Source organism: Rhamphochromis longiceps, linkage group LG1, assembly GCF_057381845.1.
Source record: "Rhamphochromis longiceps isolate RC_006_pf linkage group LG1, R_longiceps_female_GT1.1, whole genome shotgun sequence".
NCBI classification, from domain to species: Eukaryota; Metazoa; Chordata; class Actinopteri; order Cichliformes; family Cichlidae; genus Rhamphochromis; species Rhamphochromis longiceps.
Genome location: NC_140557.1, coordinates 3,115,347 through 3,138,476, shown reverse-complemented (window position 1 = coordinate 3,138,476; position 23,130 = coordinate 3,115,347). Strand labels below are relative to the sequence as shown.

The 23,130-nt window shown below is 47.3% G+C and overlaps 2 protein-coding genes across 4 annotated transcripts; one reads left to right on the top strand and one right to left on the bottom strand.

Moving 5' to 3' along the window:
- Window positions 1-271: 271 nt before the first annotated feature.
- On the bottom strand, window positions 272-17,169 carry wdr59 (WD repeat domain 59). Of its 2 annotated transcripts, XM_085402843.1 has the most exons (27): window positions 16,969-17,169; window positions 16,241-16,290; window positions 14,350-14,485; window positions 14,136-14,221; window positions 13,978-14,058; window positions 13,620-13,657; window positions 11,813-11,901; window positions 11,604-11,720; window positions 11,151-11,228; window positions 10,403-10,559; window positions 10,228-10,307; window positions 10,019-10,148; window positions 9,663-9,784; window positions 9,383-9,547; window positions 9,127-9,222; window positions 8,393-8,497; window positions 8,143-8,264; window positions 7,482-7,635; window positions 5,855-5,908; window positions 3,569-3,702; window positions 3,036-3,117; window positions 2,656-2,768; window positions 2,393-2,543; window positions 2,055-2,136; window positions 1,857-1,977; window positions 1,634-1,776; window positions 272-1,198 (listed from the first exon to the last, which is right to left on the bottom strand). In XM_085402843.1, exons 1-27 carry the CDS (start codon window positions 17,020-17,022, stop codon window positions 963-965), a joined length of 2,976 nt encoding a protein of 991 aa, XP_085258969.1. In that variant the 5' UTR covers window positions 17,023-17,169; the 3' UTR covers window positions 272-962. The 2 variants fall into 2 exon arrangements, with proteins under 2 accessions (XP_085258969.1, XP_085259052.1); XM_085402926.1 differs by lacking the exon at window positions 5,855-5,908.
- Window positions 17,170-17,264: 95 nt separating this feature from the next.
- Window positions 17,265-23,003, top strand: LOC146678107 (RNA-binding protein NOB1-like). Of its 2 annotated transcripts, XM_085403590.1 has the most exons (10): window positions 17,265-17,408; window positions 17,920-18,052; window positions 18,121-18,254; window positions 18,498-18,569; window positions 18,650-18,790; window positions 20,068-20,208; window positions 20,813-21,052; window positions 21,195-21,292; window positions 22,101-22,245; window positions 22,385-23,003. In XM_085403590.1, exons 1-10 carry the CDS (start codon window positions 17,340-17,342, stop codon window positions 22,652-22,654), a joined length of 1,443 nt encoding a protein of 480 aa, XP_085259716.1. In that variant the 5' UTR covers window positions 17,265-17,339; the 3' UTR covers window positions 22,655-23,003. The 2 variants fall into 2 exon arrangements, with proteins under 2 accessions (XP_085259716.1, XP_085259780.1); XM_085403654.1 differs by lacking the exon at window positions 20,068-20,208.
- Window positions 23,004-23,130: the final 127 nt, after the last annotated feature.

The window sequence follows — 23,130 nt, the reverse complement described above, 5'->3', positions numbered from 1 at the left end:
AGGCATCTGCAAGTGAAATGGCAGATGTGCACTGAGATTTAAAGTACGTGTAAAGGTTGATTGGCCTGAAAGATGATTGGACCAGACCAGTGATGTCACAATCAGCTGACAGCATGGGAAAGTGGAAGTGATGTGATGCGTAGATTAGCCACCAAACATCTGGGTGTGTTGAACTCAGCTGAAGTGACGCCTGAAATGCATCTTTGGATTTCAGTAACTTGTAGCTTTTTTAGATAAAGGTTAAGCGTAGTGGTTGATGATGTCATCGAGCTTTAGTTACACACACACACACACACACACACACACACACACACACACACACACACACACACACACACACACACACACACACACACTCTCTCTACAGGCTGTTATGTGAACAGTGACCTTTGTATTGCGACGTCTGTTTTAAACTGGACGCTGGAGAAAAGCACAACTGATTCAGATTTCATGCACAAACATACTTTATAACATTTGAAACTATTCAGTCTTTAATTTTCTACAGAAATCCGTCAGAGTCTGCGACGGCGTCTGCAGTGAGGCAGAGAGCTGCTGCGAGTCTTCGCCGCATCATTCGCTTCTGAGCGCGGCGACTCCGCTGTGTTACAAAGCACCAAAGGTGAGGTCACATCAGTGACTTGATTTGCCACAAAAATGCGATTTTAGTCGAGTCGTGTGTTTCATAATCTGCGTTCGATGAGTCTGTTTTCTTTGCACTTTTTTCCACGTACAAACTTTTGCAGCTTTGACAGACAGAAAAACGTCCGTGTTTTTTCACTTGTGCTAATAAATCATCTTTGCCATCTCTCCTGGACTGGATTCGATGCTGAGATCTCGCTCTGGAGCGAAGTGTCGGACGGACTGATGTCGCCTCCAGCAGAGCAGCTGCTGATCTCCCATCATGTGATCACAGAGGAGGTTTTAAACATGGCGACCCCATCACTTGGAGCGTCCGCGCCGCGTCAGAAGGTGCTCTGTAGCAGACAGTGGCAGCCGCAGCCGGCCGGACACTCGTCCTGCCGCCGAAACCAGTCCATCATGTGACTGGTGTGTCCTCCGTGGCCGCAGCTCAGGCAGAAGTTGGAGGAGCCGCGGACGGCGACGTGACAAATGGCGCACTGGAAGGTGAGGCGCTTGCAGACAGCGCACTGCGTCCCACGAGCCTGACTGCGGCAGTGACAGCAGTACACGCCAAACTCTGCAGAGAGACGACAGAAGAAGAGCGTCAGCAACACCTGCGGACACAGAGCGTCTTCACCTGTGTGAGGTTTGTCTTCCTCAGAGCTTTAAATACTTAGCTGTGCCTCTATTCTTTGTTTACTCTCTTCACATTCTTCTAACATTACAGTTTTCCTTTATAGAAAGAAACCTGAACACGTTTCTGATTGGTCAGATGCTGCAAACCCCGCCTCTTTCCTGTGTGTAGCTAGATAAACCCTGGGTTTACTCTTCGTGTGACTCCTTAGCTTGAATGATGATGTTAGGGTAACTGAAGCTGGATAACAGAGACATGCTGGATAGTGCACAAGTGAATCAGAGGTGCAGGTGAGGTCGCTGCAGTGTAAGTTAGTCTAGTCACGCGTGTTATTTCATTGTTCTAACACATCAGCGACTTCTTCCCCAGAAGACGCACCGATGCCTTTGTGAGGTTCGGGTGGGCAGGAGGCGAACTTGAGCACTTCGGCTCTCTTGTCTCGCAGACCCCAGCGGTACAAGATTTCACCGTAGCACTTCTTAAAGTCGTCAAACTGCAGTGTGTTGGCCGGGTCCAGAAGCCTGCACAGGGAGAGGAAGTGACATCAGACTGACAGCTGGGCAGATATGATTAGGCGCAGCTGGAGGCGGAGCTATGTCACCTCTTGTTCATCACGTGCTGCTCTCGCTCGCGTTCTCGCGGGTCTGTGTAGCCCTGGTTGACATAGCGGTAGTCGTCGGGAGAGGATTCGCCCCACGGGTTGGCGTGCTCAGAGTCTCGACCTGGAAGTTAAACAAAAACAGGAGATGAATCCAAACATTCCCAGAGGCGGCGTGTGTGAGGAGCTGAGGAGCCTCACCTGGGTTCCAGGTGGTCGTGGTGATGGAGTCAGAGGTGCTGGAGCAGGAGCCCGAGGTGACGGAGCTGGACGTGTAGCTGGGCTGAGATAGCCAAACACACACATTACATCACTTCCTGTAGCTGATTTTACTGTAATGACCTAAACAAACCCTGTGGAGTCAGCTGGTGTGGAAGTCAAAGAGCCGAGTGGGCGCTTAAAGTTTTTATTTAAAAAATAAACTCTCATCCAAAACTAAAGCTAAAATCAATTCTTCTAAACAGGATTTCCCAAACATCACGGTACCTCAGCTCAGCTGTTTCCATTTCTGTCAATAAGCAGCCTTTAATCTGACTCACATAACGAGCGTGGTGCGGGGGGAACGCGGAGGCCCGTGACGTATGGTGCCCGAATAGTGCGTAAGAGTCTGGAGGCGGAGCCTGAGCTTTGAACACGCTGCACAGCATGGCCAGAGTCTGAACGTCACTTATCTGACTGTAGTGATCCAGGCTGAAACACAGAGAATCAACATGTGAATCAGCTGCTCCGTCACCCAAACCGAGAGCTCAACGCGGCACAGGCGTGGCGATCAGGAGCCTCAGCTTTGCTCTCAGTAACTCACAGAGTCTCCAGCAGGTGGCGTCCGAATGGGTGTCTGGCCCAAGGAGTCTCCATGTCCGGGTCAGAGTCTGGGCTCAGGTCCTGATTGGTTGCTGCAGACGCCAGAGCCCAAACCTGCACAGAGAGGCGGGTTTAGAAGAGGCGGACAGCACCTCTGGTTCAGTACTTTCTGCTCTCTTTATGTGGGGAACACTTCAGCCACAAACTAAACTCAGTTTTAACTAAACTCACTTTGCTTCCCTGTTCTGTGATTTTGTTACCTCGTCTCTAAAACCTTCCTGGCTCCACGTTTTGTATAGTTTCTACTTGTGTAGCATCAACAAAAGCATTCAAAATCTGATTCAAATGCAAGTTAAAAATAAAAAGGATGCAAGCACCAACCTTCGCCACGTCTCTGCGTCCGACAGCGAGCGCCGCTGCTGCGTTCTTCTGACACGTTTCCTGGATGTCGTTCATGTTCAGGCTGAAGAGAGAAAATAAACCTGTAACGATCAGCGCGAAACACGAACGTGAAGAATTTCTTTACATCACAACAGCCGTCATCTCGATGTTGTGAAGGCTTCTGGTGAGGGGGGGTAAATCCATCTTTTATATACAGTCTATGCTTTGGCTTTGACTGTCTGTGTGATAGTCGGGCGATCCAAACCTTCCTGCAAAGGCTCATTTCTCTTGTTCTCTCGATTGATTGTTGATTAGTTAATCTGACCTTTTCAATAAATAAAATAACAGAAATAAGTCAGAGACACAGTTTTCTTTCATAAGCAACTGAAAGGCATCAAATGCTCCTGTTTCAGAGGAACCAGAGGATTATTTTGGCCTTTACGCTCGGCTAAATCTGTTTAAATGAGTTTCTGTGAATCAGCTGTGATGTGACTCGAGTGGGTGAGTGTTTGTTTTACAGCCTCGTGTCTCACATGTAGTTCTCTCCCAGAGTTTTGTGGACGGGCAGCAGGCAGGAGATCTCCTGGATGATGACTTTTCCAGCCAGTTTGATCGGACGGTTGCCGTAGTCCGTCCCCTCTCGCTTCGTCTTAAAGCGGCGGGATTTCTAACAGACAGAGACAGACAGACAGCGAGCCGAGAGGACACAACAGAGCACCACCTGATTAAAAGTGGGCCGGAGGACGGTGTTCTTCAAGAGCCTGTTCACACTGCGAGACGCTGACTGACCAAAGACTCCGAGCTTTGAGATTAAGTGATTGTTTGTTTTTAAGGGTACTTTTTGTAACTTTGTCCAGGGAGCTCTCCTCCCAGACCTGGATGACGGCATCAATAAGCTCCTGTCTGTAGCTGTTAGGCAGTGTCAGATGCACCGATACACAACGCCTACCAAAGGTCTCAGTGGGATTTATGCCTGAGGAACATGAGAGCCGGTCCATGGCATCACAGAGGATCTCTGGCCACGTGAGGTCAGGCACCAGGAGGAAATCAGCGTGCACGGGACCATCATGAGGTCTGACAGATACTGGTCCTACAGCCCCATGCAGCTCTTCTCCACCAGGCGACCCATCTCCAGGTAGCTCCTCCACACTCTTTGCTGGGAGACACAGCAAACCTGTGCTATCCTACCAGGTACCATCTCGTGCTACGAGCAGTGACGAGGATGGTTGTAAAAAGCTAAAGTAAAGAGAAATCGGTGAGGAGAGAGCGACGGTCTCATTGTGGTCTCGCCGGTGCACCTGTGGTCACTGTGATTTGAACCAAAGCAGGTCAAACGGATTCACAGTCCTATATTCTTCCTAACTGAAGTGTCCTCACTTTGTTATACTGCGATACTCGAGTCCTCCTTTGACTGTTTTGGACCACAGGAGACTTCAGAGGGGAATTCTTACACACCAGACTGTCGGGAGATCTTTTGGTGACCTCTAAAAAAGTCAGAAAACCAGAATCGAACTCGGGCCGCTGCACTCATCTTTCAGCACCTGTGTCACCTGTGACCTACGCCAGCGCCCTTTTTCCTCTCTTAAACCAGGAAGTGAAACTCTTGACATTAAAAATCTCACCTGGAAGGTCAAAGACAGGCCGGATTAACCCAACAACATTCTTCATGGGTCATAAACTTCACCTCAGCAGTTTCCGAGCCTTCCCGCAAAGATCCGCAGAGATGCAGGTGGCGTGTGTTTATGTGTTCACTCTGTTATTGATAAGAGGGCGATTAGTGCTGATTGATTGATCTCCATTTGATCGTCGTCCTCGGCAGCTCGCAGTGTGAACACGGTTAGCTTCCAGTTTAGTGACACACGATTATGCGGCCAAGTTATTTTCAATAATAAGTTGCAGCTCTGCGCTGAGACTTACCTGGACGTGTTAAATGTTAGTGAACATTCAAAGCTTCACACTTTGATGAGCAGACAGGAAGTCGGGCAGCAGGGTTATTGCAGCACCGTTACATGATTTAAGTTCAGTTATGTGCTCAGAATTATCGGTCATGCTAACGCTGCAAATTAACCTAAAATCACTGCGCTTTCATCCCACGCTACCTGAGGGAAGTTGCCTTTGCTGTGAACCTTTGGAGTTGCTGCTCGGTACAAGAAGCAAGAGGAAGTCTGTCTTTTATTTTGAAAAACAAAACAACTTAAATTCTTCGAGCACCAAAGCCCTGCAGCATCCAATCCAAGTGCAGCAAAGTAACCCCAGCTGCTCAAACGCCACCATCCTGATGTTAGCGTCTTTACATCAGCTTTGCCCCGAGAGCTTCTACCTCTGTGAGCCGCTGCTGAGGCCCGTGTCCAGAAACACGTCTGCGTCCACGCCACAGTTTCACGGATTCTTCCTTCACCCGCGCTCCACCTCTGCACCGCCTTTATCAAACCCTCGCTGACAGACGAACAGCACTCTGCTGTAAACTTACTAACTATGACAGACATGTTTTTTTAGCACTTTTAAAATGTACAAAACACTTTTTTCAAACCTTTGAGTTAAAACTTCTTCAGATTGTGACACTTGCAGTTTTTCACAGAGCGTAAATCAGCCCTGAGAGTTTCTCATGACACACTTAAATCCAGAACACATAATTTAATATTGTTATTAAATTAGCAGAATCAGGATGTGTTAGTCGAGGCGGCTGCAGCCAATCAGTGACATGCAAAAAAACCAAAGTTAACCCCGAACGCTGAGGAAAAGCCCAGAGCGAGGAGAGGAGAGGACGGAGGCGGAGATCAGGAAACGGGGATGGGTGCTCGGATGGAGGAGCTCAGTACCGGCCAATCGTGGAGGGTTTGGACAGACCAGCGGCGGGAGGCAGAGATTGGGAGCTTCGGATAGTAAGGAGGAGGAGTGGCCCACAGCGGCATGGGGGAAGGGGAGCGGGTGATTGGCCGGAGAGAAACAGGAACACAGGAATAAAAAAACAAAACAAACAGAAACTGATCAGAGAGGACGGGACAGGAAACAGCAGCAGCGTTCAGCTCGACAGGGGCGAGCGGCGAGGGTTCTACTTCCTGTCAGGGTCCAGACTCAGGAGTGTTTCTTCACACCTCACTTACACATGAGTTTGTTTGGCAGCACTTTATAACAGCCTGTGACTGAGGCAGAGATTGTTTTAAAAACTAATTCTTATAGAAATGACAACATCAGCGTTCCCTTCCATATCGAAGCCTGTCAGATGTCACGCCCTGATTCGTCACATGACCTTTTCCAAGAAGAAAACAAATACACAGGCTTTAACTGCCAGCGGTTAATTCAGCGCGGATACACAGCTGCCGCTAAGCTAGCCAGAGCTTCCAGCAGTTCACTGCGGCCCCCCGCTGGGCCCAAGCGCCAAGGATGTGTATGTTTATTTTAGCTCACGTAGCTTTTCAGCCATTTTTACACAAAGAAACAATTAAAAACACCAGGCAGATGTTATGGCTGTTCAGCTGATAGCCACCAGCTTACTTTCCACTGTTCTGATTTTAATGGCCAACAGGGGGCGCTACTCTGGATGCAAAAAGACTTCAAAGCCATACAGACAACAGGAAACAGCCTTCGACTCCGTGCTCTGATGATGATCTTATTGTCTGTAATACTGAGTAAAACATAAATTATTCATCAGGAGAGAGGATTACACAGCCGTCAGCCAATCAGTGTGCACGGTGCGATCAATCACAAGCTGTTACCCAATCAGTGTGCGGTGTTCTTGGGTTGTCACTCAGATCCACCCGTCTTCCGTCAAACGCTCAGCTCGAGCCATCCAGAACAGGCTTCACCAAACAACCGGTTTCCATCTTTTATACGATGAACAGTTTCACTTTTATAAGTGGTGCATATAAAAGGCTAAAGCAGCCACAGGTCTAACAGGTCCTCTGACACAAACGCTAGAAGCTGCTGCACAGTTCAACTCTGCAGGTCAAGTTCCAACCGCCTACAAACAACAACGCCCAGTGTACGGGAACGGTCATGTGATATTTGTTTCCATGCATGTCGGCTCACTCTTTATTCTGGGCTCATCTAAAAGGGAACTCCTTTCTGGATTATCTGCAACCTTAAAAATAAATCGGTGTTTGATTTGAGTGTCACAGCCAGAACAAAAGCCCAGCTCAACCCAGAAGGCTCAACATTAGAGGACTGGTACGATATTTCTGTAATGCAAAGAATCCTCTATCTCACAACAAACAACACATGTTCTGTTTTCTGTAATCAGCCTGCAGACAGAGGAAAGCTGAGGTCACTGTAAACACATCAAAGCAGCGACAGCTGTGAAACTAACGGTGCTGAGACCGTTTTCAGAGTGGACGAATCTTAACACAGTGTTATGACTGAGACCCCGAGAGACTCCCGGGAAAACTAGAGGCTAAACTAAAGGGACCTGTGTGTGTGTGTGTGTGTGTGTGAGAGAGAGGGTCTCACCCGTTCTTTGTAGTAGAAGGAGGAGATGGAGACGGTGTCTTTATCCGAGCGAGTCGGGCTGCCGCTGTAAAGCCGCAGAGTGCTCTGAGACTCTGAACGCATCTTCATCGGAGTCAGGACCCCGCTGTGATAGGCCGACAGAGCCGACAGGGACCTGAACACACACACACGCAGGTTCGTGTACTTTATCCGAGCTCCATCAAACAGAACCACAACAGTTTATAACCACAGCTCGCATCCACAGACATGTTTGGATGTTTCATTATCAGACGGATACAACGAAACAAAAAACATCCATTTAAAAGGAAAATGTTTGGATTATGTTAATTTAATGCACTTTTCTTTAATATGTCATAAATACCTGGATAAAAACCAAACTGAGCACATCCATGTCGGCTAAAAATCAAAAGTCACTGCTCAAAGCCTTCAGGATTAGAGCTGCAGGGACACTTTAAAGTTTGTCTCCATCATGAGAACAAAACATGAACACATCGCCATGAAAACAGGCGCTGACACGGGAGGAGATCCGACGCCACTTTGCACAAAGAATTTTCAAGATAAGTTGTAAACTTTGCGTCATCTGTTTCCTACAAATCTGATGTTTGTTTATAAAAATGTAAAGAAATGTTGACATGATTGTTAAAAAAAAGAGGTATCTTACCTGGGAGTGGGCTCTGTGGGCGGGGCAGAGCGGTGCATGGTTATCGGTCGGGTGAAGTAAACGAGACAGCCGGTGCCACAAAAGCGAGCTCCGGATGTCCGAGGGAACGGGATGTTGGCGTCCTGGAAGGAAGCAGAAATCTCCTGTGACACTTTGAGAGCGTCAGGCAGAAACGACCCTTCAGCTGTCACATGGAGAGGACAGAAGAAAACTATCCTGCACAGAGTAGGTTACCTGGTGCAGGTGTTACCTGGTAGGAGCCGTAGGTGTTGGTGACTCGAGGAAACGCCTGCAGGGACGGAGTGACGGGGTTGGACAGGACGAAGGGGCCGGAGGCCGGACTGTCCTCCTGCGTCTGAGACAGGAAACAGACAGAGCAGTGATTGGCTGAGATTTTGTTACAGTCACATGACTGTTTTCCTATACCAACATAAACTTATGTAAAAGATAAACAAAAACAAAAATAATTTGTACATGAAATTCAACAGAATATCCCTTATCCTTCTCGGGGTCACGAGGGGGAGCTGGGATATATCCCAGCTACCGTAGAGCGAGAGGCGGGTACAACCCGGACAGGTCGCCAGCCTGACGCAGGGCTAACACAGAGACAGACAACCATTCACATCACAGTCACACCTACAATCAATTCACCAATGAACCAACCCCACTAACTGCAAGTCTTTGGACGGTGGGAGGAAGCCGGAGTACCGGAGAGAACCCACGCACACGCAGGGAGAGCATGCAAACTCCACACAGGAAGACCCCGGAGTCAAACTAAGGACCTTCTTGCTGTGAGGCAACAGTGCTAACCACCACACCACCCTCACCAGAATACAGCAAACAAAGTTTCCCCACAAAACAGAGCCTACACCTGCGAGAGCGAGACAGGTGGTAGTGGAGCAGCGCCCCCAGGTGTGGTCCGTTTAAAGGTTCTGGTGTTGCTGGTGGAGGACTTCAGGGACAGACACGTGACGTTATTCTCACCATATCAGACTCCAAGCAGGACACGAGCTGTCGGACGCACGGCTCCAGGCAGTTCTGGTTCCTCTTCACCTTCTGCAGAGACGTGTCTCTGAGGATCTGAGCACAGGGAGACGCCTCAAACACAGACCTCACTGAACTACAGCTTCAATCACAGTCAGTTTGATTTAAAAAATACAGAAGAAATCAGAGCGTGAGCTGCATGCAGCCTCCAGCATACACAGGTCTGGTTTACTGACAGCGTGGTGCGTTCGGGTACCTTCTGGATCTTGGTCTTCATGGCAGAGGGGATGGTCGTCGGGGAGACAAACTGGAAGGTGGGCGCGGCGTTGTTTGGATACTGAGCCGGAAACTTTACCACCAGGTGAACCTGATGGCTCCCGAAATGAGCCGACACCACGCAGCTGTGGTTCAACGCGTCCATCTACACAAAACAAACATCACCAATCAGTCTGATTTCAATGATCGTCCATCAGTGAGCTCAGGACTGCTCGCCCTCCTTTGAAACGTTTCCTCACTACCATCAGGCACCAGCTCACCTCCACGTTGACGTTTCTAATCTGCAGGTTGACCAGAGAGAACTCCTGCTGCAGAGTCTGAGCGAGACCCGAACCTGCCGCCGAGTCCTGAAGACCTCCAGCAGTCAGAGACCCGTCCTGATCTGAGAGATGCATACAGAAAGGTCAGAGGTCAGACTCAGACTGGACCTGGATCAATGTTACATCTGCTTACAGTCAGAGTTTTCTAATATCCTCTGCTGCAGCCTCACGCGTTCCTGGAACACTTCTTTTCGCATGCTTTCATATAGTTTCACATTGAGACGGTAGTGACGTCTGTGTTAGCCGTCAGTTAGTGTGCAGTCAGTGAAACGTGTGAAGGCAGCTCGTCGTCTCACCCTGCAGGCTCTCCGAGGCGGGGCCCCCGCTCTGCTGGCCCTCCGACTCCTGAGACGACAGAGGCTTCTCCGACTCCGCGGTGAGGGACATCGCGTCCATCAGGTCCTCCTGCACGTCACTGACACACAGCTACACAACAAAAAAACAGCACAGATATCAGCCAATCAAGTCTCTGTGTGAGCTCGTCCCCGTGACGCCGCGTGCTGACCTTCTGCAGCTGAGGATCCACCCTCCATATCCTCAGAGTCTGATCTCTGGACCAGGTGACCAGCTGGTAGTCCTTGGAGCCTGCAGGGGAAACAGCGACAGGGCGTCACTGAAGAGGAGAGAAAACAGCCACAAACCTCCGCTCTGCTTTTCCCCATCTCTGCGGCGAGTTTCACCTTCTTTCTGCGGCCGCCACTGGAACTCCAGCACCACGTCGTCGTGTCCCACGAAGGCGTGGACGGGGCTGTTGAGGTCGAGCGTACTCCACAGTAAAAGGCTGTTCTCCCTCCTCAGCTGAGGAACCATCACCGTGACCAGACCATTGGAGAACGGCTGACGAGGCAAAAACACACTGAGCTGCTTTTTCCTCAGTTTTATAACCAAGCGCAAATCCAGCGAGTCTGCATGTGACTGGAGGATGCACAGCAAACTGCACAAATCCAGATTTGACCACGGTTATAACCCGCTCGGGGCAGTTACTGAGCCGCTGCGCTTGTTAGCAGGGTGCTAAAGGTTCGCTTGGATCCGAGTGATGTAAATTTCCTCAGCACGCGAAGGCGCCGTGCCCCCCAATTTGTTGTGATCTGATGCTAAGGCAGCAGAAACTGTGACCCCAGGCGAACCAGGAAATATAAGCTGTCTGTGTGCATTTCACCACGAGCAGCACCCTGCAGGAGGGTGGAGGCCGTGATGGAGGCCATGAAGTCATCATAAAAGTGGACACAGATCAAAGGATCTGAGGGTTTTTCCCCTCACACACTTCTACACAGCCTGCAGTATTTTTGGAACCAGAGTGGCGCCCCCTGCTGACCATTAACATGAATGCAGGGTTAAGGCACTTCCATGTTTGCTTCACCTGTCAGACCCTGAAGCTTCATCCTTTTTATCCCACTACAGAAGCACAAACACGAGGCCGACACTCACCGTGTACCTGGCCTTCCACACCGGCACCTGACACGACAAGATGTTCAGGTACTTCCTGGGCTGCCGGTAATCCCAAAACTGCACAAAACATGAAAAGTTTATTTTTCAGATGTTTTTCTGCTCGTGTGCATTTAAAGAATTATTTAAACATGTCTGCGGTGCTTTTGTGTCTCTTTTTGGTGATTTGGGTCTTTCTGTGGTGTTTTTTCATCCCTCTGTTTTGGTTTTAGGCGAATCAGCTGGTTGGTTTTGCTTTTTCTTCCTCGTGAGCCTGTTCAGTAACACAATACTCTGAGAGCTTTGAGTGCTCAGGTAGAGTAGAGGTCACACTGACAGACGCAGCTCTGAATTCTGTTTTTCCAGCTGGGACGTGCGTGCGACAGGATGTGAATCTGCTGTTTCTCGAGTGTTTCGCATGTTTATTTGTGGCCTCTGGGTTTTCTCTGCTCTCACCCTCACTGAGTTGTCCTGGCTGGACGTGGCGAAGATGAACTCGCTGTCCGGATGCCAGTCGAGGCCGTGGATCTTGGACAGGTGAGCGGCCACGTATTCTGCCGCCGTGTTCGGCTTCTGCTCAGAGGAAACACGCACCGTGAGACGATTGAGTGCGTTCACGTGCACACGTCAGCCCGAAGCCAGTGAGTCAGGACGGGAGCGCTCACCCTTTTGTCCCAGATCCGAACGTCACCGTCGTGACTGGACGCCAGCAGGTTCTGGTTCTTCTTGTTCCACTTCACCTGAGACGCCCCAGCTGGCAGGAGGGAGAACTAGTTTGTAATTAGAGAGTTAACCAAGCAAAGTTCATCCATCACTACAGCTGACTTTAACATTCAGTTGCTTTTTTTCCCACATAATATTGCATTTAAGAGCAGTTATGGTGCATTCAAAGACACTCAGCCATCTGGACGTCTCAGGTTTGCTGTCGTTTATCCAAAAGACAAAAAAAGAAAGAGAGAAACAAAACAAACCAAATGTAGTAAAAATGTGATTTCTGATTGGATTAAACTCAGTCTCCGCCTCTGCTCACAGCTGCATCAGCACATGACAATAATAACCAATGAAAGGCCGGAGATCAGTGATAACGATTACTTTTTTCAAGTAACGAGTAAAGTAAGGGACCAGTGTTACTTTCCTGTAAGCACGCTGCACTACTAAACCGTGATTTTGTTTGCGAGTGTCCCATGAAGATGACGTCCGAGCGTGCGACGTTCGTGGTAACAGACGTGTGCAGATCAACAACGGGTAATATGGAGTGCAGGGAGAGTACGACTGTGCAGCGTTTAAAGCGTGGAAGTACTCACATTACTTTGAGTTTGATTCCAGAAAAAGTGACAAAAACATTAGTGTCCGCTGTTCACTCTGCGTGGGAAGAAAACTTTTTACAGCGAAGAAAATCCCAAAACTTCTGAGCGAGCAGCGAGCTCGCTGCCACGGGAATGTGAAATTCACAGAGAAACCTCCGGATCCTCCCACTGACACGACCTCTACGGCACACCTGCACCAGGGCAAACCTCCACCCGCCCCACTCCTGCTAAACAGGTGACCACAGATTTAAGATCGACAGGACTCAGTCCTGTCCTGTAATGGATTAAAAGTCCTGAATGTTTGATTTTATTTCTTTCTGCTGTGTTTTACTTGCATCTATTTGAAGTGTAAACACAAAACATTATTTTATTTTCTGCGCTGGAATAAAGAGAAACAGTAGAATTGGGCTGAAAGGTCTGTCGCTTTATTACATATTCATGTGTGTCATGTTTTTAAAAAGTAACTGAGTAACTAATTACTTTTGAAAATAATCAGTAAAGTAATGAGAATACTTTTTTGGAGAAGTCATCAGTAATTAGTTACTAATTACTTTTTTCAAGTACCTTGACCAACACTGATCATTACAATGTAAAACCTCTAAAGTACTTCAGACGTTGTTACTGTTTGAAATCATTTATGGTTTCATTTCATGTAAAACTGTTGGGTGTGACTTCCTCGACCCGCTGGTTCTAAATTTTAGCAGTTATTAGGAACTGATATATACATTACGAAGTAATTACCAGCTTGAACACATTTGCCTAAATCTAAATGGAGACTTTTCAAGGATCCCCTTAGAAGTTGACATGAAATCGTTTATAAATGACAATAAAGCTGAGACGCTACGCTGATGCAAAACTGAAAGTGTTGGCGAGGCAGTGAGGACGGTAAAGAGAAAAACATATGAATGAATAAATGAGCAAAGAAAAAGCTTGTTTGGTGTTTACATCGGTAAAGTGCGCGCTCTCTGCTCTGCCCTCTCGTTTAATCCTGAGCCCGACTCCATCAGGACATCAGGCTTTCGTGGACGCGTCCCCTTATAGCACACAAACCAGCCTAACTCTGACTGACTGTGAGGAGGTCAGTTAGACTCAAACTGAATGTGTCAGCTGTGTGAGGTCATGTGGACACTGACGGAGGAAACAGTCCCGCCCTTTAAATACTCACCGACCGCGGACAGCGCCAGCGTGGGTTTCCGAGTGTCTCTGTGGGGTCAAAGAATCAAAAATCACTCAGAAGTATTGTCGGGATTCTTCAGACGATCACCACTTCCCTGTGACCTCTTAGTCTAACTGATGATGTCAGGCTAAGAGAAGCCAGATAACAGAGATATCCTGGGTTTGTTAAACCAGCTTCGTAGTCCAGGCCACGAATCAGGATAAAGATAATTTTACCAGCGAAGCTCGTCGTAAGCACACTTGTTATATCAGGTTACATGTTAATGCGGGAACGTGTGAATGTTTTGTCTTAGACAGATAATAATAAATAATAAACATGATACTGGAAGGTCTTCCTTTGCTCTGACCTGGTGTCCCAGATGTAGATGTAGGTGTCCACGGAGCTGGTGACCAGGAACTCGGGTTCAAACCAGGACCAGTCCAGATCGCTGCGGACACGAACACATCAGTGAGGCCGGACCGCGTTTACCCGCTGATGGGTGCGTTTGATTTGATCTGCTGTTACCTGATGACCCGGGTGTGCCCCTGCAGGGAGGTGTGCGTTTCGCCGCAGCCGTCCCTCCACGAGTACAGATCCACCCGCTGGTTACTCTGAGGACAACACGCACACACGTTCAATACACACTGGGAAACACACAAACCCTCCACCTTCTTTACCTACACGACATTATTTCTGTTGCGATGATTTTATGATGAATTATTCTGGAGGTCTCACTCACAGAGGCGGCGAAGACGTGGGCGTCTGATCTGTGCGGGTTCCACTGGACCGTCCCCACGTCCCACTTACTCTGTCGCCCGATTTTCCGCGACGGTTCAGACGGCAACTCCAGGTTCACCAGGTACAGGAAGCGACGCCTGCGGCACGATTACGGTGACAGAAGGTAAAATCGTGTGAATTTAAAATCTTCAATCATTAAAAATTACAAAAATATGCTGCAGGAGAAATGAAGCATTTGTCACTGGAGAACAGGAACAACACAAATGAAGCCACTAGCCACTCCAACATCATTGTGAAGTTTGCGGACGACACTACAGTGGTGAGACGGCCTACAGGGAGGAGGTCAGCGCCCTGACCCACTGGTGTCGAGACAACCATCTCACCCTCAACGTCGCAAAGACAAAGGAGTTGATAGTGGACTTCTGGAGGTGCAGAGAAGTACACACCCCCATCACCATCAACGGCGCTGCTGTGGAGAGTGAGCAGCTTCCGGTTCCTTGGCGTACACCTGGCTGAGGATCTTACGTGGTCAGTACACACAAACAAAACAGTGAAGAAGGCGCAGCAGCGCCTCTTCTTCCTCAGGAGACTGAAAAGATTCGGCATGAGCCCCCGCATCCTCAGGACCTTCTATCACTGTGCCATTGAGAGCATCCTCACTGGATGCATCACCACCTGGTATGGCAACAGCACCGCCTACAACTGCAAAGCTCAGCGAGTATTGCGGTGCTCTGAACGGATAATTGGAGGTGAGCTTCCCTCCCTCCAGGACATCTACAGGAAGCGCTGCCTGAGGAAAGCGGGGAGGATCATCAAGGACTCCAGTCACCCCAGCCATAAACTGTTCAGACTGCTTCCATCAGGAAGGAGGTTCTGCAGCATCCGGTCCCGTACCAGCAGACTGAGAGACAGCTTCTTCCACCAGGCCATCAGACTGCTGAACACGTCATAGACACCTCAGCTTCACTACTGGAACTTCAACATTATGCACTCCACACTGTATATAAATGCCACTTGTTTTGCACATATTCAACTGCCAACCTCTGTATATTTTATTTTATTGTTTATTCTATTTAATTTTTTAAATGTGTATATACACACACACACACACACACACGTAGATATACATATTTAGTATACACATTCAGTAATGTGCATACACTCTTATATTGTACACATATTTATTCATATAACTCTCAGATTTAGCCGTTCTTATATTTTGCTTGTTTTATGTTATTGTATTTTGCACACCTGCTTGTGAAGCTCACACACAAGAATTTCACTCACATGTGCTGTACCCGTGCACCTGCACATGTGATGTGACAATAAAAGTGATTTGATTTGAAGTAAATATGAGAAAAAATATATTAATTATTATTACCTCAATATCTGTATCTCATTTGTATCTCTTAATCTTAGATCATTTAAAATTTTATTACAGCTGACTTTGTCTCAGTGTTAACTTCTTATTAATAATATTTTTTTAAATTAATATTTGACTTTTCTTAACCAAAGTTTGACTTTCTTGAAACTCTAAATAATGACATAAAAAATTTCATAGCTGCAAATTTCAAATGTTTTCATGTCATAAATCATAATGAAGTTGATTTTTTATATAAATATAGATCGTTTTCACTTTTTTTATCTTTATTAACTTTTTAATAATTTAAGTATCCTGTCATTCTGATACTAACTTATTATTAATGTATTATTACTACACTTATGTTCCTTCTCGCAAACATTTATTGTAGCTCAGCGGACAGAGCTGCTCTGAAACTGAATAATTAACTGACTAATGAGTAATTACGAGCCTCTGATGTGACATTAAACACATTTCATTATTTGTTGTTTGAGAAAAAGGACTGTGGCGCGTTCAGGTGACCCAAACTTACCCGGACAGCACAGCGTGGGAGCCCAGGCAGTCCACGGACATGGCGGTGGCCTGAAAACACGAGACAAAAGCAGCAGTGACAGTTTTTAATTTTAGCTAACGCCGTGTAATTTTCACTGTGCCTATTTTAGTGACAATCAAAATTCAAACAGAATTAAAATCGTCGAACTTCAGTTCAGAGAGATTTCCTCTCATTCAGAGCAGATGTGCTTTTCCCTGAATTAAACGTGAGATTAAAGACGAAGTAACCTTTGCTGCTGACACAACGAAGCTTTCAGGTGATATTAAATTACCCGATATGATAATTTATTATCAACTTGTTTCTGTTTATTTTACTATTACATATACAGATATTCAAAAATTATCAAAAATGTTTGGAGTCTGCGCTTTTAAAAGTGACCAGAACAACTATTCAAGCACCTGAATTACTGATTAACTTCGGTGCCACATAAACAACTCCATCGATTAATCGATTAAAAACATTCAACTGGATCGATCTACAACAAACACTAAGAAGAAGTCCGGGTGATTAAAAAAAATAAAATAAAATAAGATAAATAAATAAATAACAAAAAAAAAAAAAAGTCCGGGTGATTCAACTTGGACTGAGCAGTTTTCTCTTTTACGAGACTTTGAACGCTCCCTGACCTGCGCGCGCAGGCGCTTCGTACAAACATGAAATTAAAAATATAAAAATAAAAAGAAAGAAAGAAAGAAAGAAAAACTCACCTGGGCGTCTCTAAACTCCACCACAACATTCTCACTGCTCCAGCGAGCCGCCATCTTTCTCCCTCTCCTACCGTCAACAAACACCACGTGACGCTAAAGTGACGTGACGTTCAGGACAGTGGGAACAACACGCAATAACAGCCGCGATCTGTTCTATATAATTACTGTATATAAAATATGAGTTACATTAATACATCGATTAAAATAATACACGAATTAAATAAGAAAACAAACGTTTCACTTTTTTAAAAACAACTTTAATGGTTAAGTTCAACTTTCCCACATGAATGACGTGTTTTCGGCTTCTACGTGTCACGAGTGTTTCCCCTCTCTTCTGATTGGTCGCTCCCGCTGCTGTTCGCCAAACCAAGATGGCGACCACCCTGGTAGAGCATGTTGTCGCAGATGCAGGAGCGTTTTTAAGGAAAGCTCCTCTCCAGGTGAGTCTGTCCCTCCTGATACAGGTGGACCGGGTTGTGAGGGTGTGATTGACCCGGGAGAGGGGCTTCAGAGACCGGGGGGAGAGGACTCAGCGTGGAGCTGGAGGCCAACAGGTCCCCGACAACAAACCGAGAAACCGGATCGTCTTCTGCTTTCACAGGGACAATAAATGATCCAGGACCATAAAACTGAGTTAAATGTGTTCATCTGGTCCCGGATCTTTAATGTCGTCCAGAGAAAGGAGATCTGGATCAATGGTGTTCAAAGCATCACCGGATGCTGTAGTTCAGGTTTAAACGTAGATGGACAGGTTTTTGGTCCGGATCTGGTCTCTGTTCTCAGACTGTTAAAGGAGAAAAAAACCGTGTTTAGTAAAATAAATATTCACTGGAACTTTAATAAAGATTTTAGCTTGAAGCGCATTAAAAAAATGAATTCTGGCTGCTGCCACGATAAAGATGAGGCTGAAGCTTCCCGATGTTATCTCACTCTGTTGGTTTTATTTGGTAGGAAATCGGCAGGAATATCTACACCCTGAAAGATGTGGTGGAAGAGATCCGAGACAAGCCCACCAGGAGGAGCCTGGCCTTCCTGCCGTACCAGCTGCACTTTAAGGAACCTCATCCAGAGCACATCAGACACGGTGAGCGGGCGTCTGAATCCCAAACCTCTTGTAAAGGTGTGATTTAACATCCTGGTGTCTGTTTTCAGTGACAGAGTTCTCCAAGAAGACCGGGGACTATCCGAGTCTCTCAGCCACCGACATCAAAGTCCTGGCTCTGACCTACCAGCTGGAGCTGGAGAACGTGGGCTCGCAGCACCTGAGGAAGGAGCCAGAGGTTAAGGTACCTGCAGCACACAGACTGGCGCTCCTGTTTGCTGTTTATTCCTAATGTGTTTAATATTTATGTATATTTTTACTCCTGTGCAGTTAGCCTCGCGTGTTCATTGCACCCATACTTTGGTTGTACAATCCCAATAAAGGGTTGTTCTATTCTATTCTATTCTTGACTCTGTACAGCAGACACGTAGAAGTTTAACTCCACACTGTGATAAACTCAGACTCCTCTGGTTATTTTCTGATCCAGGTGAACATTCAGAGCACGCAGCGCCACCCCGAGACTCCGATGAACGTCGCCGGGTTCCACTTTCCTTCCAAGGTGAGAGTCGGACGCTCGTGTCAGCCGTCAGGCCGGCGTGCAGACAGGAACGTTTTCTCACTTTGTGTTTGCGTCTTCAGAAACCTGCGGACAGCACGATTGTCCAACAGACGGAGACGGAAAAGAAGACGCCGAACGAGACCAACGGCGACGAGTTCAACAGCTTCCAGTTCTGGAGGGAGCCGCTGCCGGCCATCGATGACGAGCTGCTGGGTTTACTGGTGAGGAAAGAAACACAGCTCTGTTTGGTTCGATCGTAGATGTTTTGAGACAGTAGCTTTAGAAGTTTCTGTCGTTTAATTTTTGCATCTTTTCCTCATAATGTGAAATTATTTTAATCAGGAAACCAAACTTGAGAGATTTAGGAGAATCTGAACGTCACAGGCAGAAATACTCGACTCCTTTCAAAGTGTTTAAAAAAGTTATTTCCTTTCTTGTAAATCTCTCGTTTCTTTACGCTGTCAGTTAAAATTGGGGAAAATCTGACGATGTACCTTCTGCTGACCTTCGTCTGTGCTTAGTTTTTAAAATACACAATTTTGAGCTTTGTTCTGATGTTGTTTCGGAGCTCGTCTTCATTTCCTCAGACTTTTTCTATTCTTTTGTATTTTTGATGCGACAAACGTTAAAAGCACGATAAGTGACGGTCTGAGACTTCATGCCGTGGCGAGAGGACGAGGAGCACCTGGACCTCACAGTCTCACCGACTCTCGCTGTAACGACTTCCTCAGAGGGTTTTAAATCCCTCTGCTGACACAGACGTCTGTGTTTGCACAGATAGTTTCAATGCTCAGAACCTTTCCTCTGTGAACGTGTCTTAAAGCGATCGTAGAAAACAGGCGAGAAGCTTCAGAAACCGAGCCGAGCTGCCTTTGTTACAAACACATACACAATCTCTCTGCCACTGATGAAACCAGCTCCATTATTCTGACTGTTCTAAGACCAAAGAAGCAGAGTTTCAAGTAACATCCACAGAATAAAATCATGGAGGACGGACTCTGTGAGCTGCATGTGTGAATGTCTGTCCCCTCCCACAGCCAGTGGCGTGGTTCCACCTCTGAGCACAGAGGCTTTGTGGTGCTGTGTCTTTACTGGGTTTTTTCCTGTGAAAACATGTGGAACTGGTTTGGAACATCGTGCAGTGGTTGTTAGTCCTCCACACTGAAGGGAGCCAGCTAGGGTGCTTTGGGGGTCCGACCAGAAAACCTGCAGCGCTGCAGGTTAACTGTTTCACCCAGGACAGAACCAGGACACACTGGAGAGGTTAAAGCTCGCAGCTGGGTGGAAATTCCCGAGAAAATGTCTGAAGAGAGGAACATCTGTTTTCCCCGGCCACTAAGGATGGATGGACAGACAGATGGATGGAGGCATGGGTGGATGGATGGACGGAGGCATGGGTGGATGAATGGAGTTGGGTGCCGTGTTGTTGGAAAAGAGATTGTGTCTCCAGGTTGTGCACGTAAACACAGCGTGTGTGTTATCGCTGCTGCTCTGTCAGGGTCCAGCGGAGGGTTTAAAATCGAGCGGCGGACAGAAACAAGCGGACACACGGACGACTTCGGACGGAGACCAGTTCAGCAGCTTTCTGTTCTGGAGGGATCCGCTCCTGACCTTCAGCGATGAGCTGCTGGGTTTACTGGTGAGTTGAAAGGGAAGAATGTTTTCATGCTGGGAGTCTCGTAGAGCAGCTTTGCATGATTCACAGTTCAGAATAATCCTTTGTGTTCCTCTGAGCCTCGGTTCAGCCCCTCAGTGAGCGCTTGTGGCTGAGTGTGACCGGCTGCAGTTTGCAGGAGACCTCGTTCATATTTAAAGGAGCCTCCATGAGACTTTGAGGGCTGCAGGCGTCTTTGTGTTTGCATGGTTTCACACGCCAGTCAGACTCTAGTGCATCAGTGCATTACCCTTTTATTTCTGTTGTTGTGTTGCAGCCTCTGAACTTCATGTGCATGCCCACCACCTCCACCTCCTGCAGCACATTTCAAGAGAAAAAGTAGTTCAAGTGTGATCTGAGGTCTTATTCTTGTAATGTGTAAATAGTGAATCGTGTGGAAAACGTTCCTGACGTTGATGGCGTGGGATAAACAGGGTTTCCTCCTCAACATCTCCCCGTAGGAAAGGATGCATGTGAGAGGAAGCAAGGAGACAAAGGAGGAATTTTACATCTCTCACTGAGTCATAACTTCTGTCACCTGTCAGACTGCAGTGATGATGATGATGATGATGATGATGTTTGTTTACAGAAAGAGGGCAACGAATCACCACAGACAGAGGAGAGGGCGGAGCAAAGGGCGTCGGCGGGCCAATCGGACGACGAGGACAAAGAGAACGAGCCTGATGACGAAGATGACGAGGAGGACGATGACGATGGAGGAGGATGGATCACTCCCGGTAACATCAAAGAGGTGAAAATGGACTCCGCTGATTGGACGGCTCCAGCTGACATCAAAGTCGGCTGTCTCACCACCGACTTCGCCATGCAGGTAACGGATGCAGACGGTGCATTCGCTGTTTTTCACCTTCTGTCTAAAGGTTTGTGTGAATGGTTTCAGTAAACCGCTGCGTGAATAAATATTCTCCTGCTTTACGCCGGACTTCAAAAAGCTTTCGCTGTCTGTGTCCCAGAACGTTCTCATTCAGATCGGACTTCACGTTCTCTCTGTGAACGGGATGCTGATCAAGCAGGCGAGGAACTACATCCTGAGATGTCACGCCTGCTTCAAGTGAGTCCGAACAAAGTTAACAAAACCTCTTCAGGCTGAAAGGGAGGCAGCTCGAATCCGTTCCAGCGAAAAATACAAAACACGACATTTAAAACATTTAAATTTATATCAAGAGTAGAATAAAGGTGCTGAACAAGTGAAAATGTCAGGACTGCTTTATTAAAAGAATAAAGATAAATTAATACATAAATAAAATGGACAAAGTCAATGAAAGGAATAAAATAAATAAATAAATGTATTAAATTGCTGCTTGAGTAGGTTAAAATAAAAATAATAAAACACAGTAAAAATGATGCTTACATAGAAAAATATAATAAAGGTGCTCCAGAGATACAGATGTAAATAAGGTCAAAATAAAACATCATGTAAAAATCTGAATATAATCCATTAAAGTGGCTCTACACCAGGGGTGGGAGGGCCGGCGTCCTGCAGGTTTTAGATCTCACCCTGGGTCAACACACCTGAATCACATGATTAGTTCATTACCTGGTTTCTGGAGAACTTCAGGACATGTTGAGGAGGTCATTTAGACATTTAAATCAGCTGTGTTGGATCTAAAACCTGCAGGACTCCGGCCCTCGAGGCCTGGAGTTCGCCCACGCCTGCTTTAAGAAAAAGCACAGATGTTAAAGTGGATCAGAACGATGGAGCGTGGAGTGCAGGGTTGGAACAAACCTAACATGAGAGGACAGATGTTCCTCAGACGGACAGATGTTAGTGACCTGTCCTGTTCTTAGAGGCTGTAAGGAGAATAAAGCGAGGGGTTGCCCGTCCAGGAGCATTGACCTGTTAAATGTTTCGATTCCAGGACGACGAGCGACATGAACAAAGCTTTCTGTCCTCACTGCGGGAACAGAACCCTGAAGAAGCTGGCGGTGACGGTGAACGAGGATGGCAGCATGCAGATGCATTTCTCCAAAAACCCCAAAGTGTTGAACCCCAGAGGGCTCCGGGTGAGACGCGGCGTTTTATCACTTCTAAAATGACTCTGCGTTCGCATCTGCAGCGTAAATCGTTTTTTCAGACCGCTTCAGTTCTGCCTGAGTCGGGTCTAAACGTCCTAAACATGACCGCTGCCGTCTTGTGTTTCAGCACACGCTGCCTCTGCCTCAGGGGGGGAAACACTCCACCAACCCCCAGCTGGTGGAGGACCAGCGCTTCCCCCAGCAGAGGCTCTCCCGGAAGGCTCGCCAGAAGACCGATGTCTTCAACCCGGACTACGTGGCCGGAGCGTCGCCGTTCTGTGAGAACGACATCTACAGCCGAGCCGCCAACCTGCAGATCAGAGACGGCCAGTGTGGCGGCGGCAGGAGGCGGGCCAACCCCAACGCCACCCGCAGGAAGTTCATCAAGAAGAAGTAAAGATGGCGAGCATGCATCGTGTTTAAATTAAAGGACCGGACCGTCATTTCCCAAATCATCCATCGGCTCACGTGCGACAGATTAACTCACCAGGTCTTCTGGTGCGTTCATGGACAGTCAGACATCCAAGACATGAGGATTAACTACAGCTCTAAACACGGTGTTCAAAGCAGAAGAGACGCGCGTGACAGCCAGAGGAAGTCGATGACACTCGGCGACACACGGGCGAATTAACTGCTGGCAGCACGAGTGACTCTAACAATACCAGCTCCAGATTATTACAGATTACATAGCATCCCTTATGGAACGAGCCAGAATAATAAATACATTAAAAGTGTGTGAAATTTCACATCGGTGTCTGTTTCTGCTCATTACCTCCACCACAGAGGCAGGAGCGCGCTCGGTCTGCAGGGCGGCGACGTGATACAGAGATTCTGCTACATATCAGGATTTCTGTGAGTGAAGAAGGAAGAAAT

Bases quoted from the DNA above. Each gene is read 5' to 3' on its own strand.
- wdr59 (XM_085402843.1), bottom strand. From the start codon at position 17,022: ATGGCGGCTCGCTGGAGCAGTGAGAATGTTGTGGTGGAGTTTAGAGAC. The intron at 5,909-7,481 runs GTGAGACCCTCT...TACTATCCGAAG, and splicing joins CCTTCTACTACAAAGAACGG to CTCCCAATCTCTGCCTCCCG. The intron at 1,978-2,054 runs GTGAGGCTCCTC...TTTAACTTCCAG, and splicing joins CACGACCACCTGGAACCCAG to GTCGAGACTCTGAGCACGCC.
- LOC146678107 (XM_085403590.1), top strand. From the start codon at position 17,340: ATGGCGACCACCCTGGTAGAGCATGTTGTCGCAGATGCAGGAGCGTTT. The intron at 18,255-18,497 runs GTACCTGCAGCA...TTTCTGATCCAG, and splicing joins GGAAGGAGCCAGAGGTTAAG to GTGAACATTCAGAGCACGCA. The intron at 18,570-18,649 runs GTGAGAGTCGGA...TTGCGTCTTCAG, and splicing joins GGTTCCACTTTCCTTCCAAG to AAACCTGCGGACAGCACGAT.